Source organism: Pseudophryne corroboree, chromosome 2 (assembly GCF_028390025.1).
Source record: "Pseudophryne corroboree isolate aPseCor3 chromosome 2, aPseCor3.hap2, whole genome shotgun sequence".
Taxonomy (NCBI): Eukaryota; Metazoa; Chordata; class Amphibia; order Anura; family Myobatrachidae; genus Pseudophryne; species Pseudophryne corroboree.
In genome coordinates this window covers 157,503,823-157,522,844 of record NC_086445.1, presented here as the reverse complement: position 1 = coordinate 157,522,844, position 19,022 = coordinate 157,503,823, and the positions used below count along the sequence as shown (strand labels likewise).

At 49.9% G+C, this 19,022-nt stretch overlaps 1 protein-coding gene across 7 annotated transcripts in view; it reads left to right on the top strand.

The window, feature by feature from the left end:
• The first annotated feature begins 4,780 nt into the window (after nt 1-4,780).
• Nucleotides 4,781-19,022, top strand: part of LOC135004924 (stomatin-like) — a 159,513-nt gene continuing 145,271 nt past the window's right edge. For 2 of the 7 annotated variants that reach the window (XR_010205650.1, XM_063951861.1), the window contains exon 1: nt 4,811-5,064. Coding sequence is in view for 4 of the 7 variants with exons in the window: in XM_063951861.1 (XP_063807931.1) it covers nt 5,056-5,064 (9 nt within the window). In the remaining 3 variants the exon portion in view is untranslated. Of the gene's footprint in view, nt 5,123-19,022 lie in introns of all 7 variants that reach the window. The other 5 variants (XM_063951866.1, XM_063951862.1, XM_063951863.1 and 2 more) reach the window with 4 other exon arrangements.

Genomic DNA, 19,022 nt, shown 5'->3' with positions numbered 1-19,022 from the left:
TTCGCTCGCCATGCTTCGGGCATGGTGCCTTCGCTCCGCTACCGCTTCGCTCGGCACACTTTACCGTTCCAATCGTAGTCCACGTGGATCGTTAAGTATGAAAACATTCAAAAAAAAGAATTTTTTTTTTGAAAAACTCATGTCGACCTTTAGACCTGTCGACCTAGCACATGTCGACCTAGAAACCCTGTTGACCTTCCATCCATGTCGACCTAGTGACTGTCTACCTATAGTGGTCGACCTAAACATTGTCGACCTAGACACTGTCGATCTTCAGACCGGATCCCCTGTATAATGCATGTGCCATAGGGGATTTCAGTAACAACATCTACATTTCGTGCAGTTTGCATGCATCTCGGCTCCAGTGAGTCCAAGAGATAGAACGACCGTTTCCTAGATGCGACCTAGTTGTTTTGCACGGTTGTGATATTTATTACGGGTTCCACAAATTACAGATGCTTTTTATTTGTGAGAATGTGGTTATGTGGAAAGGAAGAGCATATAGCTGGCTGCATCGCTGTGTAGTTTTCTCATCAGCATGGACATTTTTTGGATTGCATTAAATGTACCTACAGTATCTACATAGGAAACTATTTGTTACACAAGCAAAGGAAGTTGTTTAGATTTCAGTTGGTGTTGAGCACTGACACAGAACACGCACAGCTCAGGAATGGTTCTGTACTGCAAGAATCGTCTGTAACGCTATTGGCAAAGAGACTAAAGCTGATATCCGATCCGGCGGGCGGATCAGACCGACATATTGGGCACATCATCTAGTGTGTACGCGCTATGTAGCTGACAATGCGTGTCATCCTCGATTGGTCCTACATGCAAGACCAATGGGTGACATTGCTAGCGAGGGGCATGCTGCCGAATGCAGCATGGCTGCATCCATCGCTTCTGGCATTTGCATCAACCTACTCGCCAACCTGGAAAAGGAAGAACAGTCATGAACCAAGTCAAAAGCATTGGTTTTAGGATGACACACAAAAACACAAAAGAAAGGTGAGACTTTGGATGCAGAATGGCACGAATTATTGTAGGCAAACTCAGCCATAAGCAGGGCTCTGGCCCAATTGTCACTGCATTTAGGAATAAAGCAAAGTAAATATTGTTCCAGGGATTGGTTAACTCGTTCCATCTGTCCATTAGACTGAGGATGGTATCCAGAATATAGACTGACATGCATTCCCAAGCTTGAATAGAAAGATCTCCAAAACCCAGCAATGACCTGGGACCCTCTATCAGACACAATATCCAGGGGTATGCCATGAAGTCTGAATATATGATGTATGAACAACTCAGCAAGTTCTTTTGCTGAAGTAGTTTCCGCAAAGCCACAAAATGAGCCATCTAGCTAAAATGGTCTACCGTAACCCAGATGGTGGTATTCTGCGAAGGGGGTGGAAGATCCATGATAAAAGCCATGGAAATATGGGAAAATGGTTTGCACAGAATGGATAATGGAAGAACTTGACCCATGGGTACTTCACGAGAAGTATTATTTCGGGCACATACTTCACAAGAAAGCACAAATTGTCAGACATCTTGAGATATAGAATGCCACAAACAGACAGAAGACTCTTAAGGGCTCAAAAGGAATATTTAAGGAGGAAGCAAGGTGGAGTCCATAAAATTCCCTACCACCCCACAATCCAAGAAGCCGCCGTTTTGTGGGCGCAGTCTGACAAAAGCAGGTGTGGCTGGATCGTGCAGGGGGAAGGCCGCAGAGGCTGTGAGACATCACATGCAGCCGCTGCAAGCCAGGCAGCGACGAGTAGCTCCCATCCAGCACGCAAAAGCTGCGCTTGCCGGGAGCTACTCCTGAAGTACAAAAGCATCGCCACTGTGCGATGCTTTTGTACTTCAGCCACGGGGCAGGGACTGACATGCAGGGCAGGCTAGCCATGTGCAGGGCGTCCTCCCGCATGTCTGTGTTCCTGATCGTAGCTGTGTTAAATTTAGCACAGCTACCATCAACTTGGAATGACCCCCAAAGACCTGCCTGCCTTCGCTTCTCATCAGAAGTTAGCCGAGTGACCCTAAGCTGCATAGTTTTGGGCTGTTCCTCCTCAGCTTCAGCACTGGAACGACAGGCAGGGAGTACCCAAAACTCCCTCTCCTGTTTACGTTCACATCCAAAGACTTAGCTTGCGAATACTGCAAAAGGCAGTCCTTAATATGCTATGAAAGTCCAATTCGGAATTGACTCTGAAAAGCCGCATCAATCCATCCGGAATCTACAGCTCATCTTCTGAATTCAGTGCAGTAGGACTCTGTAGTCCCATGGCCTTGCCTGAGAGAGTGAAGATGAGCATCGGCCGAAGCTGCGCGTTCCAGATCAAGATAATGCCTCAGACCCTGCAGGCAAACCAAAAGCGCAAGTTTGGGAATCCCCCCGGAGTAAAGAAATTACTATATTAACTCACTGGACTTTGGATCCAGAGGAATTTGGTCTGAGGTCAAAATATAATTTACTACTCTCGCGAAAATTAAGGAATTGATCCCGGTCTCCAGAAACTGTTCCGGCCAGTTAACTTTCGGCTCTCTACTCCCATGAGTGGCGAATCCCGCTCGAATAGTTTTCTCCTGTGTGGCAACTTACAAAGTAAGCTCCTAAAGTTTCGGAGTCAGGCCTTGGATTTGATTAGCCAGGACCTGTGCTGGGCTCTGAGTGGAAGGATCCATAATGACTCCGGGAAGAGAAAGAGCTCTGACCTTCTTAACTTTTGGCTGGTCATAATGTTACAACTGTAAAATCTTCCCGAAGAGTCTGTAATTTCTGAAGAGCTTCTGGCAGTTACCTTTGTACACCCTGGGTTAAGACTCGTAGAACTTACCAGCAGGTCTTCTAGCCTATAATAGCTGCTTTTACCATAAAGCGAGATTTGCCTACCGGTACTGGGATGCCACCAGGACTTACGCCACTGGTGGTAGTACAAGCTTAACCCTGAGTGACATGAGTCAATGCCGGTAGAATAAAAGACCCAAGGAAGAGAGAAGTAATACAAGAACGAACAACAAGAGAAAGAGATAGTCACTACAGTGTCAGGGGAAAGAATAAGGTATAAGGTCTAGAAAGGAAAGACTAGGACTAGATAGAAGTAAGGTCTGGAATGCAATGAGGGTATGGGAGCACACGACAGGGAGAGCCCAGGACCAGCAAGTGGAACTACTGGGAATGGGAGCACAGGGGAAAGGAAACACAGAAAAGCACTACACAGTAATAAATGAATGACTAAGGTTGCAAACAATAATGTGACAGATTATGCCTCTGGCACAGGGCTGGATACAGGTACTCTGCGGAAGATGTTCAAAGGAATCCACAGGTTAATGCTAGAACCAACTGACAAGGGCTCCCGCAGCAGCAAGGATCTATGGGGGTATTCTGAGTTGATCGCAGCAGGAATTTTGTTAGCAGTTGGGCAAAACCATGTGCACTGCAGGGGAGGCAGATATAACATGTGCAGAGAGAGTTAGATTTGGTTGGGTTATTTTGTTTCTGTGGAAGGTAAATACTGGCTGCTTTATTTTACACTGAAAATTAGATTGCAGATTGAACACACCACACCCAAATCTAACTCTCTCTGCACATGTTAAATCTGCCTCCCCTGCAGTGCACATGGTTTTGCCCAACTGCTAACAAAATTCCTGCTGCGATCAACTTGGAATTACCCCCTATGACCAGTACAGAATGACAGGCAGGCAAGGAATATAGGTCCACACCAACCAATCAAAACTCTCATGCAGCCAGACCCCACCAAACTAACAGTCCCGCACAGCTGAGTGCTGCATGTCCGCACTCTTTCCAACTCAGCGTCCCCTCGTCACTAAGCGATAGCAGGAAGCCGCCGGACGGAAGCTCTTTGGCGTCCTGGTTGCCCAGCAACGACAGTGACGCTGGGGAAAGCAAATCGGCAGCTTGAGACAGAAGCGAGCTGTCGGCTCGTACCACAATCAGGGATTTTCTTTCGCTGCTTGGCCCGCCTCCTCCTGTACCTGTCCCTCCTCTCATAGTCCCCCTCAACTGGCAGCAGCTGTGCTGGTGGGAATAAGACGATGCACAGTGACCTCATCACGCCACACGGGCACACGAAGAGGAGCTTGCCTTGCTGTCGCCCTGAGAGGAGACTGGAGACGAGGAGGCCCCACGTGAATACCAGATTGAGAAGAGAAAAGCTCTTCCCAGTCACTTAGGGGTCTATTTACTAAGCCTTGGATAGAGATAAAGTGGACGGAGATAAAGTGCCAGCCAACCAGCTCCTAATTATCATTTTTCAAACCCAGCCTGTGACATGGCAGTTATGAGCTGATTGGCTGGTACTTTATCTCCGTACACTTTACCTCCATCCAAGGCTTAGTAAATAGACCCCTAATACCCCTTTCACACAGAAAGTGAAATTACCGTGTGAAGCAGTTCTACCTGGTATTTTGCTGATAAACACGGGTCCTTTTTCTGTGTGAAAGGGTCAACCTGGGTTGAAATTCCCGGGACATCGACCCAGGAACTTCTACACGGGATGACCCTTTCACATAGATGAAATACCCGTGGTAGAAATTCTTGACCTGGTAATTTGCTTCTCTGTGTGAAAGGAAGTCAGGCAGAGATCGGCAAAATGACCCTGCACTTAAATGGCGGTTAAAAGCCAGGATTTCTGTCTGAAAAGGGTATTAGTCACACAGTGAGTGAATAGTGTAGTACTCAGGGGTTAAAGTGGGCCGGAACGGGGAGGAACTGCGATTTGTCAGTTGTACTGGGAGGCGGAACCAGTTCCGCCATGTCCAGCCCACCTATTGCCCGGCCACAGGACTCTGTAAAGGGTCAGGACTCAAGACAGTGCTGCGGCTGCCTGATTGATTAGGCTGAACGCCATCCCCGCTGTCATTGTGCTCCGTGCCTCCCACGTTAATAGATGAGGTGGGCAAGGCAGCGGCGCACAGTCTCCTTTAGCCCACTTTCCACCTTTTCTCACGCTGTCAGCGGAAATGAGTGAGATGACGCATGCCATCACCTCACGTCCGTCTCTCTCCTAAAGGGGAGGAGCTACTGGTACAATGGACAAGGTAAGGACCCATGCGGACACTTTTAGTGGCTGTCAATACCGGGCAATTGGCGAAAGAGGTAGGAAAGCCCTGCAAGGGGTGGCCACATAGGGGGAAATGTTGTATGTATGTGTGATAAAATGTGCTGAAATGGGAGAGCTATGTGTGGGATTATATGGGGTGTGGGGTTACATGTGCTGGGAGGGAGGAGCTGTGTGTGGGAATACATGTGCTGGGAGGGGGAGCTGTGTATGGAATTACATGTGCTGGGAGGGGGGAGCTGTGTGTGGAGTCACATGTGCTGGGAGGGGGAGCTGTGTATGGAATTACATGTGCTGGGAGGGGGGAGCTGTGTGTGGAGTTACATGTGCTGGGAGGGGGAGCTGTGTATGGAATTACATTTGCTGGGAGGGGGGAGCTGTGTGTGGAGTTACATGTGCTGGGAGGGGGAGCTGTGTATGGAATTACATGTGCTGGGAGGGGGGGAGCTGTGTGTGGAGTTACATGTGCTGGGAGGGGGAGCTGTGTATGGAATTACATGTGCTGGGAGGGGGGAGCTGTGTGTGGAGTTACATGTGCTTGGAGGGGGAGCTGTGTATGGAATTACATGTGCTGGAAGGGGGGACAGTGTATGGAATTACATGTGCTGGAGGGGGGAGCTGTGTGTGGAGTTACATGTGCTGGGAGGGGGAGCAGTGTATGGAATTACATGTGCTGGGAGGGGGAGCTGTGTATGGAATACATGTGCTGGGAGGGGGGAGCTGTGTATGGAATACATGTGCTGGGAGGGGGGAGCTGTGTATGGAATTACATGTGCTGGGAGGGGGAGCAGTGTATGGAATTACATGTGCTGGGAGGGGTAGCTGTGTATGGAATTACATGTGCTGGGAGGGGGAGCTGTGTGTGGGAATACATGTGCTGGGAGGGGGGGAGCTGTGTGTGGAGTTACATGTGCTGGGAGGGGGAGCTGTGTATGGAATTACATGTGCTGGGAGGGGGAGCTGTGTGTGGGAATACATGTGCTGGGAGGGGGAGCTGTGTGTGGAGTTACATGTGCTGGGAGGGGGAGCTGTGTATGGAATTACATGTGCTGGGAGGGGGGAGCTGTGTGTGGAGTTACATGTGCTGGGAGGGGGAGCTGTGTATGGAATTACATGTGCTGGGAGGGGGGAGCTGTGTGTGGAGTTACATGTGCTGGGAGGGGGAGCTGTGTATGGAATTACATGTGCTGGGAGGGGGGAGCTGTGTGTGGAGTTACATGTGCTGGGAGGGGGAGCTGTGTGTGGAATTACATGTGCTGGGAGGGGGGAGCTGTGTGTGGAGTTACATGTGCTGGGAGGGGGAGCTGTGTATGGAATTACATGTGCTGGGAGGGGGAGCTGTGTGTGGAGTTACATGTGCTGGGAGGGGGAGCTGTGTGTGGAATTACATGTGCTGGGAGGGGGAGCAGTGTATGGAATTACATGTGCTGGGAGGGGGAGCTGTGTATGGAATTACATGTGCTGGGAGGGGGAGCTGTGTGTGGGAATACATGTGCTGGGAGGGGGAGCTGTGTGTGGAGTTACATGTGCTGGGAGGGGGAGCTGTGTATGGAATTACATGTGCTGGGAGGGGGAGCTGTGTGTGGGAATACATGTGCTGGGAGGGGGAGCTGTGTGTGGAGTTACATGTGCTGGGAGGGGGAGCTGTGTATGGAATTACATGTGCTGGGAGGGGGGAGCTGTGTGTGGAGTTACATGTGCTGGGAGGGGGAGCTGTGTATGGAATTACATGTGCTGGGAGGGGGGAGCTGTGTGTGGAGTTACATGTGCTGGGAGGGGGAGCTGTGTATGGAATTACATGTGCTGGGAGGGGGGAGCTGTGTGTGGAATTACATGTGCTGGGAGGGGGAGCTGTGTATGGAATACATGTGCTGGGAGGGGGGAGCTGTGTATGGAATACATGTGCTGGGAGGGGGGAGCTGTGTATGGAATTACATGTGCTGGGAGGGGGAGCAGTGTATGGAATTACATGTGCTGGGAGGGGGAGCTGTGTATGGAATTACATGTGCTGGGAGGGGGAGCTGTGTGTGGGAATACATGTGCTGGGAGGGGGGAGCTGTGTGTGGAGTTACATGTGCTGGGAGGGGGAGCTGTGTATGGAATTACATGTGCTGGGAGGGGGAGCTGTGTGTGGGAATACATGTGCTGGGAGGGGGGAGCTGTGTGTGGAGTTACATGTGCTGGGAGGGGGAGCTGTGTATGGAATTACATGTGCTGGGAGGGGGGAGCTGTGTGTGGAGTTACATGTGCTGGGAGGGGGAGCTGTGTGTGGAGTTACATGTGCTGGGAGGGGGAGCTGTGTATGGAATTACATGTGCTGGGAGGGGGGAGCTGTGTGTGGAGTTACATGTGCTGGGAGGGGGAGCTGTGTATGGAATTACATGTGCTGGGAGGGGGGAGCTGTGTGTGGAGTTACATGTGCTGGGAGGGGGAGCTGTGTATGGAATTACATGTGCTGGGAGGGGGGAGCTGTGTGTGGAGTTACATGTGCTGGGAGGGGGAGCTGTGTATGGAATTACATGTGCTGGGAGGGGGGAGCTGTGTGTGGAGTTACATGTGCTGGGAGGGGGAGCTGTGTATGGAATTACATGTGCTGGGAGGGGGGAGCTGTGTGTGGAGTTACATGTGCTGGGAGGGGGAGCTGTGTATGGAATTACATGTGCTGGGAGGGGGAGCTGTGTGTGGAGTTACATGTGCTGGGAGGGGGAGCTGTGTATGGAATTACATGTGCTGGGAGAGGGAGCTGTGTGTGGAGTTACATGTGCTGGGAGGGGGAGCTGTGTATGGAATTACATGTGCTGGGAGGGGGAGCTGTGTATGGAATTACATGTGCTGGGAGGGGGAGCTATGTGTGGGAATACATGTGCTGGGGTGGGGGATCTGTGTTTGGAATTACATATGCTGGGTGGGGGGAGCTGTGTGTGGAATTTCATGTACTGGGAGGGGGGAGCTGTGTGTGGAATTACATGTGCTTGGGTGGCAGAGCTATGTGTGGAAATAAATGTGCTGGGAGGGATGAGCTGTGTGTGGAATTACATACCTCCCAACTGTCCCGATTTTCGCGGGACAGTCCCGCTTTTTGGGGACTGTCCCGTTGTTGGGAGGCTCCTGCACTGCTTAGCAGAGCAGCGGTGAATAGACGCTGTGCGCATGCAGCGTCTATTTAGTGGAGACAGAAGGAGATGGGGCATGCAAGCGGCTCACAGAGCGCTGGGCATGCCCCCTCAGTGACGAAAATGGGGCGTGGCTTGCGATCACTGGCCACGCCCACTTTTCGGGAGTGCGCGTGAGTCCCTCTTTGAACAAGGACAAAGTTGGGAGGTATGGAATTACATGTGCTGGGGTGGGGGAGCTGTGTGTGGCATTACACGTGCGCTGCAGTGGGAGAGCTGTGTGTGGAATTACATGTGCTGGGGTGGGGGAGCTGTGTGGGAATACATGTGCTGGGGTGGGGGAGCTGTGTGTGGCATTACATGTGCTGGGGTGGGGGAGCTGTGTGTGGCATTACATGTGCTGGGAGGGGGGAGCTGTGTGTGATATTACACGTGCTGCAGTGGGGGTGCTGTGTGTGGCATTACATGTGCTGCAGTGGGGGTGCTGTGTGTGGCATTACATGTGCTGGGGTGGGGTAGTTGTGTGTGGAATTATATGTGCTGTGGTGGGGGAGCGGTGTGTGGGAAAATGTGCTGCAGTTGGGGTGCAGTGTGTGATATTACACGTGCTGCAGTGGGGGAGCTGTGTGTGGAATTACATGTGCTGGGGTGGGGGAGCTGTGTGTGGAATGATAAAGCTAACTATTTATCTTATAACATTCACAATAATGGGTAAGAGACACAGTACACAATTGGCGTATGGGGTACCGTAAGGGTACGCACTTAGCGTAGCATACGCTTGACCATGATCGAGACGCACATGCAACACGCTCGTTCACAGCTTAATGCGTGGTGTCGAGCCCGCTATAGGCGGTTGACTACCGTAATGCTACGCTACCAGCGTAGCGGACGCTCGAGACCACGAGGAGATCACGAGCGGCGCAGACGCTCACAGGATGACAATCAGTAAACCTTGAATGTAACACACCGAAAGGATACTCTTATACTGTAAACCTTGTACTGAAATATTGCAGCGATATAACGCTGCTTAACCTTGTTAATACTAAAGCTGTTTTGAGCGATCGAGACGCTCCTATTACCCTCTGCAATGTAATGAACACACGATACCTTGCTAAGGTTCCAACACCTTTACTAACAAGCTTTTAGTTATATCGAAAAGGGAAAACAGTTCACAAGTCATACACTACAAGCTAACATAAAATTCTAACAGAATATCTAGACAGAAATATACAATAGTGTCACAAACTTATACTATAACAGAGAGAGAGGGAATGGCCAATACAAACAGAGAACAAGTTGATTACAGAGAATTACTTACACACACTGGGAATGATCGCTGCGCAGCTTTCTGGTACCAGCTCCAAGTTAGTCAAGATGAAAACCGTTTGTGGAGAGTGAGAGAGCTGCCCAGGCTGGCTGATCTTATATACACTGCGTACAGTACACTACAACGGGACCTATAATCTCATTGTTCATTGGACACAGGAATGTCTCCCTGCATCATAACAAAAGGTCATAGGTTAGTTTGAACAGGTGGGCTGCGACTATATCAAACTGCTCAGGTGGGAGGGAATCTGAAGATTCCCGCCGCATGGGTAATGAATCGCAAATATAGTAAATGTCCAGAAAATACTAATGGCCATAACTATACGCAGGAGCGATTAATCTTTACCTAACCAGCACCGGATTGTTTCTAATAAAATGTTCTTTAGTTAGGTACCAGACACAGCTGTTCAAACCCTGTCTGACCCTTCGTACCATACAAAGAGAAATTCCTCTGTCCAGCGACCATTTACATTAATCAAACTTACAGTCATTATTAAGGGGAACATTATCTATAAAACATACTATTTGGTTTTATTATTTAACGATTGAGTCGCCCGCTAGACGCACACAAACTCTACCGTCAATGCACATACCACGCGCTCGAGCGCATGGCCGAGGCGCCATCACGCGGCTGCGAGTATCCGCACGCACGGGAGAGAATGTGCACGTGCAGCAGGCACGCGCATAGAGTGGATATATGGCAACGTGTAGCATGATATTTTTCCGACTTTGACAGGAATTACATGTGCTAGGGTGGGGGAGCTGTGTGTGGGAAAACGTGCTGCAGTGGGGGTGCTGTGTGTGATATTACACGTGCTGCAGTGGGGGAGCTGTGTGTGGAATTACATGTGCTGGGGTGGGGGAGCTGTGTGGGAATACATGTGCTGGGGTGAGGGAGCTGTGTGTGGCATTACATGTGCTGGGAGTGGGGAGCTGTATGTGATATAACACGTGCTGCAGTGGGGGTGCTGTGTGTGGCATTACATGTGCTGCAGTGGGGGTGCTGTGTGTGGCATTACATGTGCTGGGGTGGGGGAGTTGTGTGTGGAATTACATGTGCTGGGGTGGGGGAGCTGTGTGTGGGAAAACGTGCTGCAGTGGGGGTGCTCTGTGTGATATTACATGTGCTGCAGTGGGGGAGCTGTGTGTGGAATTACATGTGCTGGGGTGGGGGAGCTGTGTGTGGAATTACATGTGCTAGGGTGGGGGAGCTGTGTGTGGGAAAACGTGCTGCAGTGGGGGTGCTGTGTGTGATATTACACGTGCTGCAGTGGGGGAGCTGTGTGTGGAATTACATGTGCTGGGGTGGGGGAGCTGTGTGTGGCATTACATGTGCTGGGAGTGGGGGTGCTGTGTGTGATATTACACGTGCTGCAGTGGGGGAGCTGTGTGTGGAATTACATGTGCTGCAGTGGGGGAGCTGTGTGTGGAATTACATGTGCTGGGGTGGGGGAGCTGTGTGTGGCATTACATGTGCTGCAGTGGGGGAGCTGTGTGTGGAATTACATGTGCTGGGGTGGGGGAGCTGTGTGTGGGATAACATGTTGCAGTGGGGGTGCTGTGTGTGATATTACATGTGCTGCAGTGGGGGTGCTATGTGTGGCATTACATGTGCTGCAGTGGGGGTGCTGTGTGTGGCATTACATGTGCTGGAGTGGGGGAGTTGTGTGTGGAATTACATGTGCTGGGGTGGGGGAGCTGTGTGTGGGAAAATGTGCTGCAGTGGGGGTGCTGTGTGTGATATTACATGTGCTGCAGTGGGGGAGCTGTGTGTGGAATTACATGTGCTGGGGTGGGGGGAGCTGTGTGTGGAATTACATGTGCTGGGGTGGGGGAGCTGTGTGTGGAATTACATGTGCTAGGGTGGGGGAGCTGTGTGTGGGAAAACGTGCTGCAGTGAGGGTGCTGTGTGTGATATTACATGTGCTGCAGTGGGGGAGCTGTGTGTGGAATTACATGTGCTGGGGTGGGGGAGCTGTGTGTGGCATTACATGTGCTGGGGTGGGGGAGCTGTGTGTGGCATTACATGTGCTGCAGTGGGGGAGCTGTGTGTGGAATTACATGTGCTAGGGTGGGGGAGCTGTGTGTGGGAAAACATGCTGCAGTGGGGGTGCTGTGTGTGATATTACACGTGCTGCAGTGGGGGAGCTGTGTGTGGAATTACATGTGCTGCAGTGGGGGAGCTGTGTGTGGGAAAACATGCTGCAGTGGGGGTGCTGTGTGTGATATTACATGTGCTGGGGTGGGGGAGCTGTGTGTGGCATTACATGTGCTGCAGTGGGGGAGCTGTGTGTGGAATTACATGTGCTGGGGTGGGGGAGCTGTGTGTGGAATTACATGTGCTAGGGTGGGGGAGCTGTGTGTGGGAAAACGTGCTGCAGTGGGGGTGCTGTGTGTGATATTACACGTTCTGCAGTGGGGGAGCTGTGTGTGGAATTACATGTGCTGGGGTGGGGGAGCTGTGTGTGGCATTACATGTGCTGGGAGTGGGGGTGCTGTGTGTGATATTACACGTGCTGCAGTGGGGGAGCTGTGTGTGGAATTACATGTGCTGCAGTGGGGGAGCTGTGTGTGGAATTACATGTGCTGGGGTGGGGGAGCTGTGTGTGGCATTACATGTGCTGCAGTGGGGGAGCTGTGTGTGGAATTACATGTGCTAGGGTGGGGGAGCTGTGTGTGGGAAAACATGCTGCAGTGGGGGTGCTGTGTGTGATATTACACGTGCTGCAGTGGGGGTGCTATGTGTGGCATTACATGTGCTGCAGTGGGGGTGCTTTGTGTGGCATTACATGTGCTGGAGTGGGGGAGTTGTGTGTGGAATTACATGTGATGGGGTGGGGAGCTGTGTGTGGGAAAACGTGCTGCAGTGGGGGAGCTGTGTGTGGAATTACATGTGCTGGGGTGGGGGGAGCTGTGTGTGGAATTACATGTGCTGGGGTGGGGGAGCTGTGTGTGGAATTACATGTGCTAGGGTGGGGGAGCTGTGTGTGGGAAAACGTGCTGCAGTGAGGGTGCTGTGTGTGATATTACACGTGCTGCAGTGGGGGAGCTGTGTGTGGAATTACATGTGCTGGGGTGGGGGAGCTGTGTGTGGCATTACATGTGCTGCAGTGGGGGAGCTGTGTGTGGAATTACATGTGCTAGGGTGGGGGAGCTGTGTGTGGGAAAACATGCTGCAGTGGGGGTGCTGTGTGTGATATTACACGTGCTGCAGTGGGGGAGCTGTGTGTGGAATTACATGTGCTGCAGTGGGGGAGCTGTGTGTGGGAAAACATGCTGCAGTGGGGGTGCTGTGTGTGATATTACATGTGCTGGGGTGGGGGAGCTGTGTGTGGAATTACATGTGCTGTGGTGGGGGAGCTGTGTGTGGCATTACATGTGCTGCAGTGGGGGAGCTGTGTAAGGGATAAAATGTGTGAGGGGGGCGGGAGGCGAGCTGTGTGAGGGATAAACTGAAACATTTTCCTGGATCTCTCTGCTGGACAGCTTCTTTTTTTTAGAAAAAAAGAGTTACGGGGAGTTACGGGGAGCCGTTTTTTAGCTAATTCATCCACTGTGAATGTGAAATATCCTTATATATGTATATGTATTTGCACTATTTCTGTTTTTAAACTTCCAATAATTACTCAAAGTGGTTGTTTCCACCATATTTACTATTAAATGCTTTTTTATTTGATATCAGCGCTCCTTTAATGTTTTTTATTGAACATTAAACCATATAGCTTCTTTTTTTAGAGCATTCTCTTCAATCCCGGGATTTAGATTTTTTCAATACCGAATCCTGGGATTACAAAAATGGTGCAGGACTGGCTTCCCTAGTGTAGTCCCTAATGGTTCCCCAGGGATTCTCTGAGATTAACATGGCTGATCCAAAGCAAAGAAAGTAGTGACAAAATGTCAACAGAAATTCCTGTAATATGCAGAATGCATGGGCTAGTTGGGAGATATTGGGGGTCATTCCGAGTTGTTCGCTCGTTGCCGATTTTCGCTATATTGCGATTAGTCGCTTACTGCGCATGCGCAAGGTTCGCAGAGCGCATGCGCTTAGTTATTTTACACAAAAGTTAGGTATTTTACTCACGGCATTACGAGGATTTTTCATCGTTCTGGTGATCGTACTGTGATTGACAGGAAGTGGGTGTTTCTGGGCGGAAACTGGCCGTTTTCTGGGAGTGTGCGAAAAAACGCTGGCGTTTCTGGGAAAAACGCGGGAGTGTCTGGAGAAACGGGGGAGTGTCTGGGCGAACGCTGGGTGTGTTTGTGACGTCAAACCAGGAACGAAACTGACTGAACTGATCGCAATGTAGGAGTAAGTCTGGAGCTACTCAGAAACTGCTAAGAAATTTCTATTTGCAATTCTGCTAATCTTTCGTTTGCAATTCTGCTAAGCTAAGATACACTCCCAGAGGGCGGCGGCTTAGAGTGTGCAATGCTGCTAAAAGCAGCTAGCGAGCGAACAACTCGGAATGAGGGCCATTGTTAGATAAGAAAAGAGATGTATGTTGGTGTAGTTCTGTTAATGGAATTGTGTCCGAAGCCTTTTTATAGAAATTGGTAAACTACAGGAAGCCAGTGGAGGGACTGACAGAATGGAGCAGCAGATTAATGTTTTCCAAGGTGGGCAAGAAGGGGAGGGGCTATGGGCGTGGCATCTGCTAGGTGGATAAGAAGGGGAGGGGCTAGTTATGTGGCACCCACAAGGGAGGGGCTGGGGTGAGTTCCACCACCTCTCTAGGACCGCTTTAAGCTCGGGTAATACTATAAGTAGTGGACTCATGGGTCTATTTACTAAGCCTTGGATGGAGATAAAGTGGACGGAGATAAAGTACCAGCCAATCAGCTCCTAACTGTCATGTTGCAGGTTGTGTTTGAAAAATGACACTTGGGAGCTGGTTGGCTGGTACTGTACTTTATCTCCGTCCATTTTATCTCCATCCAAGGCTTAGTAAATAGACCAGAGTCTAGTCTCCAGAGCAGCCAGCTGCCATAGAGTGCAGGACCAGGCTACCTTCAAGTTGAAGTAAATTCACTGATAATAATAATATCATTATTATTATTATTATTATTATTATTATTATTATGTGCATAGTGCATGCAGAGGAGGGTAAGTTATAATAATTATCTCCAGACAGATTGTGTTTGCTCCAACCAGAAAGATTGGACAGATAATCTTATAGTGTGTATCCAGCTGGATATGAGTTTGTAAAAGTGAAACATTTTTTGTCAATTTTCCCATGAGCTTTAAATCCACAATATTTTTAAGGTTGGTTTTGCCTTTAAAAGTATCACCATTTTATATCATGTGGCAAAAGCACCATTAATCAGCACTTTTACAAGCTCAAAGGTACCCCATTACATTCCAAATGTGTTTTGATGCCTTAAGATAGGTACACACTATACAATTATCTGGCAGATAATCTGCCAGATCTAGCTGGATGAGCACAAATAACAATCGACCATTTGCTCACAAACAGTGGAAAACAGACAAAAACAGTCGTTCATCCAAGTCGGTTAAATTTGTGGTTAACCTATTTGTATGACCGACAGGTTTTGTTAGTTTTCCAGTGTTTGGGAGCAAATGGTAATTTGCTCTCATCCAGTGGCGTGCGGTGAGGTTGATGGCTGGTGAGGCACTGCAGCCATAAGATGCCTACTGCTGCTGAGCCAATGCCCGCTACTGCCGCTACTAATGGCCGCCGCCCCATTGTGGGTGGGTACTGTGTCTAGGGGGCCAGTGGACATGGTGGGAAATGTGTGTCCCTGGGGCCGGGGGGGAGGGGGATACTGTATGTTCAGGAGGACAGGAGTAGGGTGGATTACGAGTCTGTGTGTTTCTTGGGCTTGCTGGCATGGGGGGGGGGGGGTACTGTATGTTCAGGTGGACAGGAGTAGGGTGGATTATGAGTATGTTCCAGAAGCATTGGTGTTAGGACGGGTACTGTACTGTAAGGCATGGAGCACAAGCTCCATACATTCCGCCACTGCTGGGGGCAGAGTGGCTGTAATAGTGGGAAGTAGGGCAGGATGGGAGCAGTAGAAGTGCAGAGCAGGGTGTAGGATAGGAGTAGTCATGGTGGAGAGCAGGGGGCAGGCTGAGAGTAGTAGTAGTGAGGATCAGTGGGGGCAGACTAGGAGTAGTAGTTGTCGGGGCAGACTGGGAGTAGTGTCACAACTGAGGGCTGGTGTCGGTAACGGGAAGCCTCAGTTGTAGGGGCTGACGGGCACCTGAACTTAGGAGGTGAGAGGGAACTCCTATACTTGCGCAGGAACAGTAGTACCAATGCCCGAAGGCGTGACCACGACAACAGGAGGTGCCTTTAAGGGTTTTTATTAAATAATAAAAGTCATAGAATGTGCAACAAAACAATAAGTGTCAAAGAGAGTCTCTGAATTCCTATTGGTTTGAGACCAGTAATCCGGCGTATTAGTTGAAGTGCTTAATGATACTTGGGATCGCAGGTAAAGCATAAAGTGATGCTGGGGATCGCAGGTAAAGCTTTAAGTGATACTGGGGATCGTAGAACTAATACTCCAGTATAATGGTGAGTACTGGTGGTAGTGGAAACAGAGGACTGCTGGAGAGTGGCTGCTGGAAGCCAGAGTTATATACACTGCTAGCGCTGGGTGAGGAAGTAAAGGAGACAGGTTGCACCACAGAGCATCATTACAGGAGAACTGGAGCTGCACCGCAGTGTATAACCACAGGAGAGTCAGGCTATACCATGGAGGGTATTCACAGGAAAGTCTTTAGTGAAGCTGCAGACTGGAATCACTGGAGAGACAATTGAAGCACTGACAGTTTCCTGGGTGCTGGGACAGGATATTTATACCTGCAGGGTAGCAAGGATTGGCTGACAATTATGCACAGGTGGCAGCAGCGCTGCAGATTGGTGAGGAGTGTGTCATGTGATTCTATACAACATGTCTGCCCATGACCGAGTTTGAAGGGGAAAAGATGATCTGAGGAACCATGTGCCAAATGGCAATGGTGGCGGAGGCCGCAACAGCAGAGGTTCCACGCACTCCCACACATGCACAGTGGCCACAGGGATGGCGGCAGCAGCCGCAGCACACGGAGGACGCTTCCACGAGGCGAGACCACGGCGGTGACGGCCGCAACGGTACTGAGAGCGCCATACCACAGTTAAGTAAGCACACTAAGAAGGCTGCTGAGCCAGCGCTGCGGGTAATACCAAAAGAGTTGTATACAAACATAGTTAGAACCCGGCCCTGGCACGCTGAGCCAATCTCAGGAGACACCTAACTGATAGAAAATGGCGTTCAGTTACCCGGATCGTGACAGCACACACCCCTTTAGGAGTGGCCCCAGGACACATCTTAGGTGTTCGCGGAAATCTGGTATGGAATTTCTGGACCAATTTAGGAGCATGGACATCTGATGCATTCGTCCAGGAACGTTCTTCAGGACCATAGCCCTTCCAATTGATCAGATACTGGAGATGACCATATCTAATACGTGAATCCAGGATCTTGGTGACCTCATACTCAACACCACGTTGAGTCTGGACTTTGGGAGCAGAGGGAAGCGCTGAATGAAAGCGGTTCAGAATCACTGGTTTAAGGAGTGAAACATGGAATGTCTTAGGAACTCTTAAAAACGGAGGTACTGAAGCTTGTAAGCCACTGGGTTGACGACTTGATCGATCAGAAAAGGTCCGATATAGCGGGGGGGGCGAATTTGATACTCAGAACCCTCAGTCATAGATTCTTCGTAGACAGCCAAACACGGTCACCAACTTTAAGGGCAGGAATTGCCCTACGCTTCTTATCCGCAAATCTCTTGTACCTGGAGGATGTTTTCAAAAGAGCTGCACGAACATTCTTCCAGTTATTTGAAAACTGCTGAAGCGTGATATCAGCTGCAGGGACGATGTTGCTGGAAGCGGTTGGAACGCTGGAACTTTTGGGTGAAACCCATAGTTGGTGAAGAATGGCGTGGAGGAAGATGAAGAATGGTACTGATTGTTGTGACAGAATTCAGCCCACGGGAGAAGTTGAACCCAATCATCCTGGGAAGAGGATACATAGATACGAAGGAAGGCCTCCAAGTCCTGATTCACCCTCTCAGTTTGCCCATTGGTTTGAGGGTGATAGGCTGTAGAGAATTTCAACTTGACTTGGAGCGCTTGGCAAAGACTTCGCCAGAACTTGGCCACAAACTGAACACCTCTCTCGGAAATTGTCTCCACAGGGAGACCGTGTAAACTGAAGATCTCTTGAATGAAGACTTGTGCCAAATTGGAAGCTGACGGAAGACCGGTGAGAGGAATGAAATGAGCCATCTTGGTGAACCGGTCAACTACCACCCAGATGGTGTTGAATTTGTTACACACAGGGAGATCCGTGACGAAATCCATCGAAAGATGGGTCCACGGACGATGAGGAACAGACAAAGGAACCAGTTGCCCAGTGGGTGACTGGCAGGGTACTTTGTGTTGGGCACAGTTTGGGCAGGAGGCCACAAATTCAGCAATGTCCTTCTTTAGGGTCGGCCACCAGTAAGATCTGGAAATGAATTCTAAGGTCTTGTGTATGCCCGCGTGTCCGGCGAAGCGAGAGGAGTGTGCCCAATGCAAGAGCTTCCTTATGAGAGCCGGCTTCACAAAACTTTTCCCTGGCAGAGGCATAGAGTCCATCCTCACTGTGGAGAACATCACTGGATCAATAATATAATGCTTGACAGTAGACTCAGACTCATTTTCTTGCTCCCATGAGCGGGAAAGGGCATCAGCCTTGCGATTCTGTGACCCTGGATAAAACTGCAATTTGAAGTCAAATCTGGAAAAGTGCCCACCTGGCTTGGCGAGTGTTAAGACATTGAGCGCCTTTTAGATACAGGAGATTCTTGTGATCCGTCATGATGGTGATGGTATAAGAAGCTCCTTCTAATAAGTACCTCCACTCTTCCAAAGTGAGCTTGATCGCCAAAAGTTCTTGCTCGCCAATGGCGTAGTTACGCTCGGCAGGAGAGAACTTATGTGAGAAGAAGCAACAAGGATGTAGATGACCGTCGTTAGCTCTTTGAGACAGTACTGCGCCCACTCCAACAGAAGAGGCATCCACCTCAAGGATGAAGGGCGAACTGGTATCTGGCTGTTTCAAAATTGGAGCAGAGACAAATCTTTGTTTCAACAAATGGAAGGCTTGGGCAGCTTCTTCTGACCATTTGGAAGGATTGGCAACCTTTTTGGTAAGAGCCGTAAAAGGCGCTACAATGGTGGAAAAGTCTCGAATAAATTTCCTGTAATAATTGGCAAACCCTAGGAATCTCTGGATGCCCTTGAGGATTACAGGAATCGGCCAATCTCGGATTGCTTGAAGTTTCTCAGGGTCCATCTCCAGACCGGAACCGGATACAATATACCCCAGGAACGGGATGGATTTAACTTCAAAGCCGCATTTTTCCAGTTTGCAATACAGATGGTTGGTACGGAGATGGGACAAAACCTCTTTCACCCAGAACCGATGTTCCTCCAGA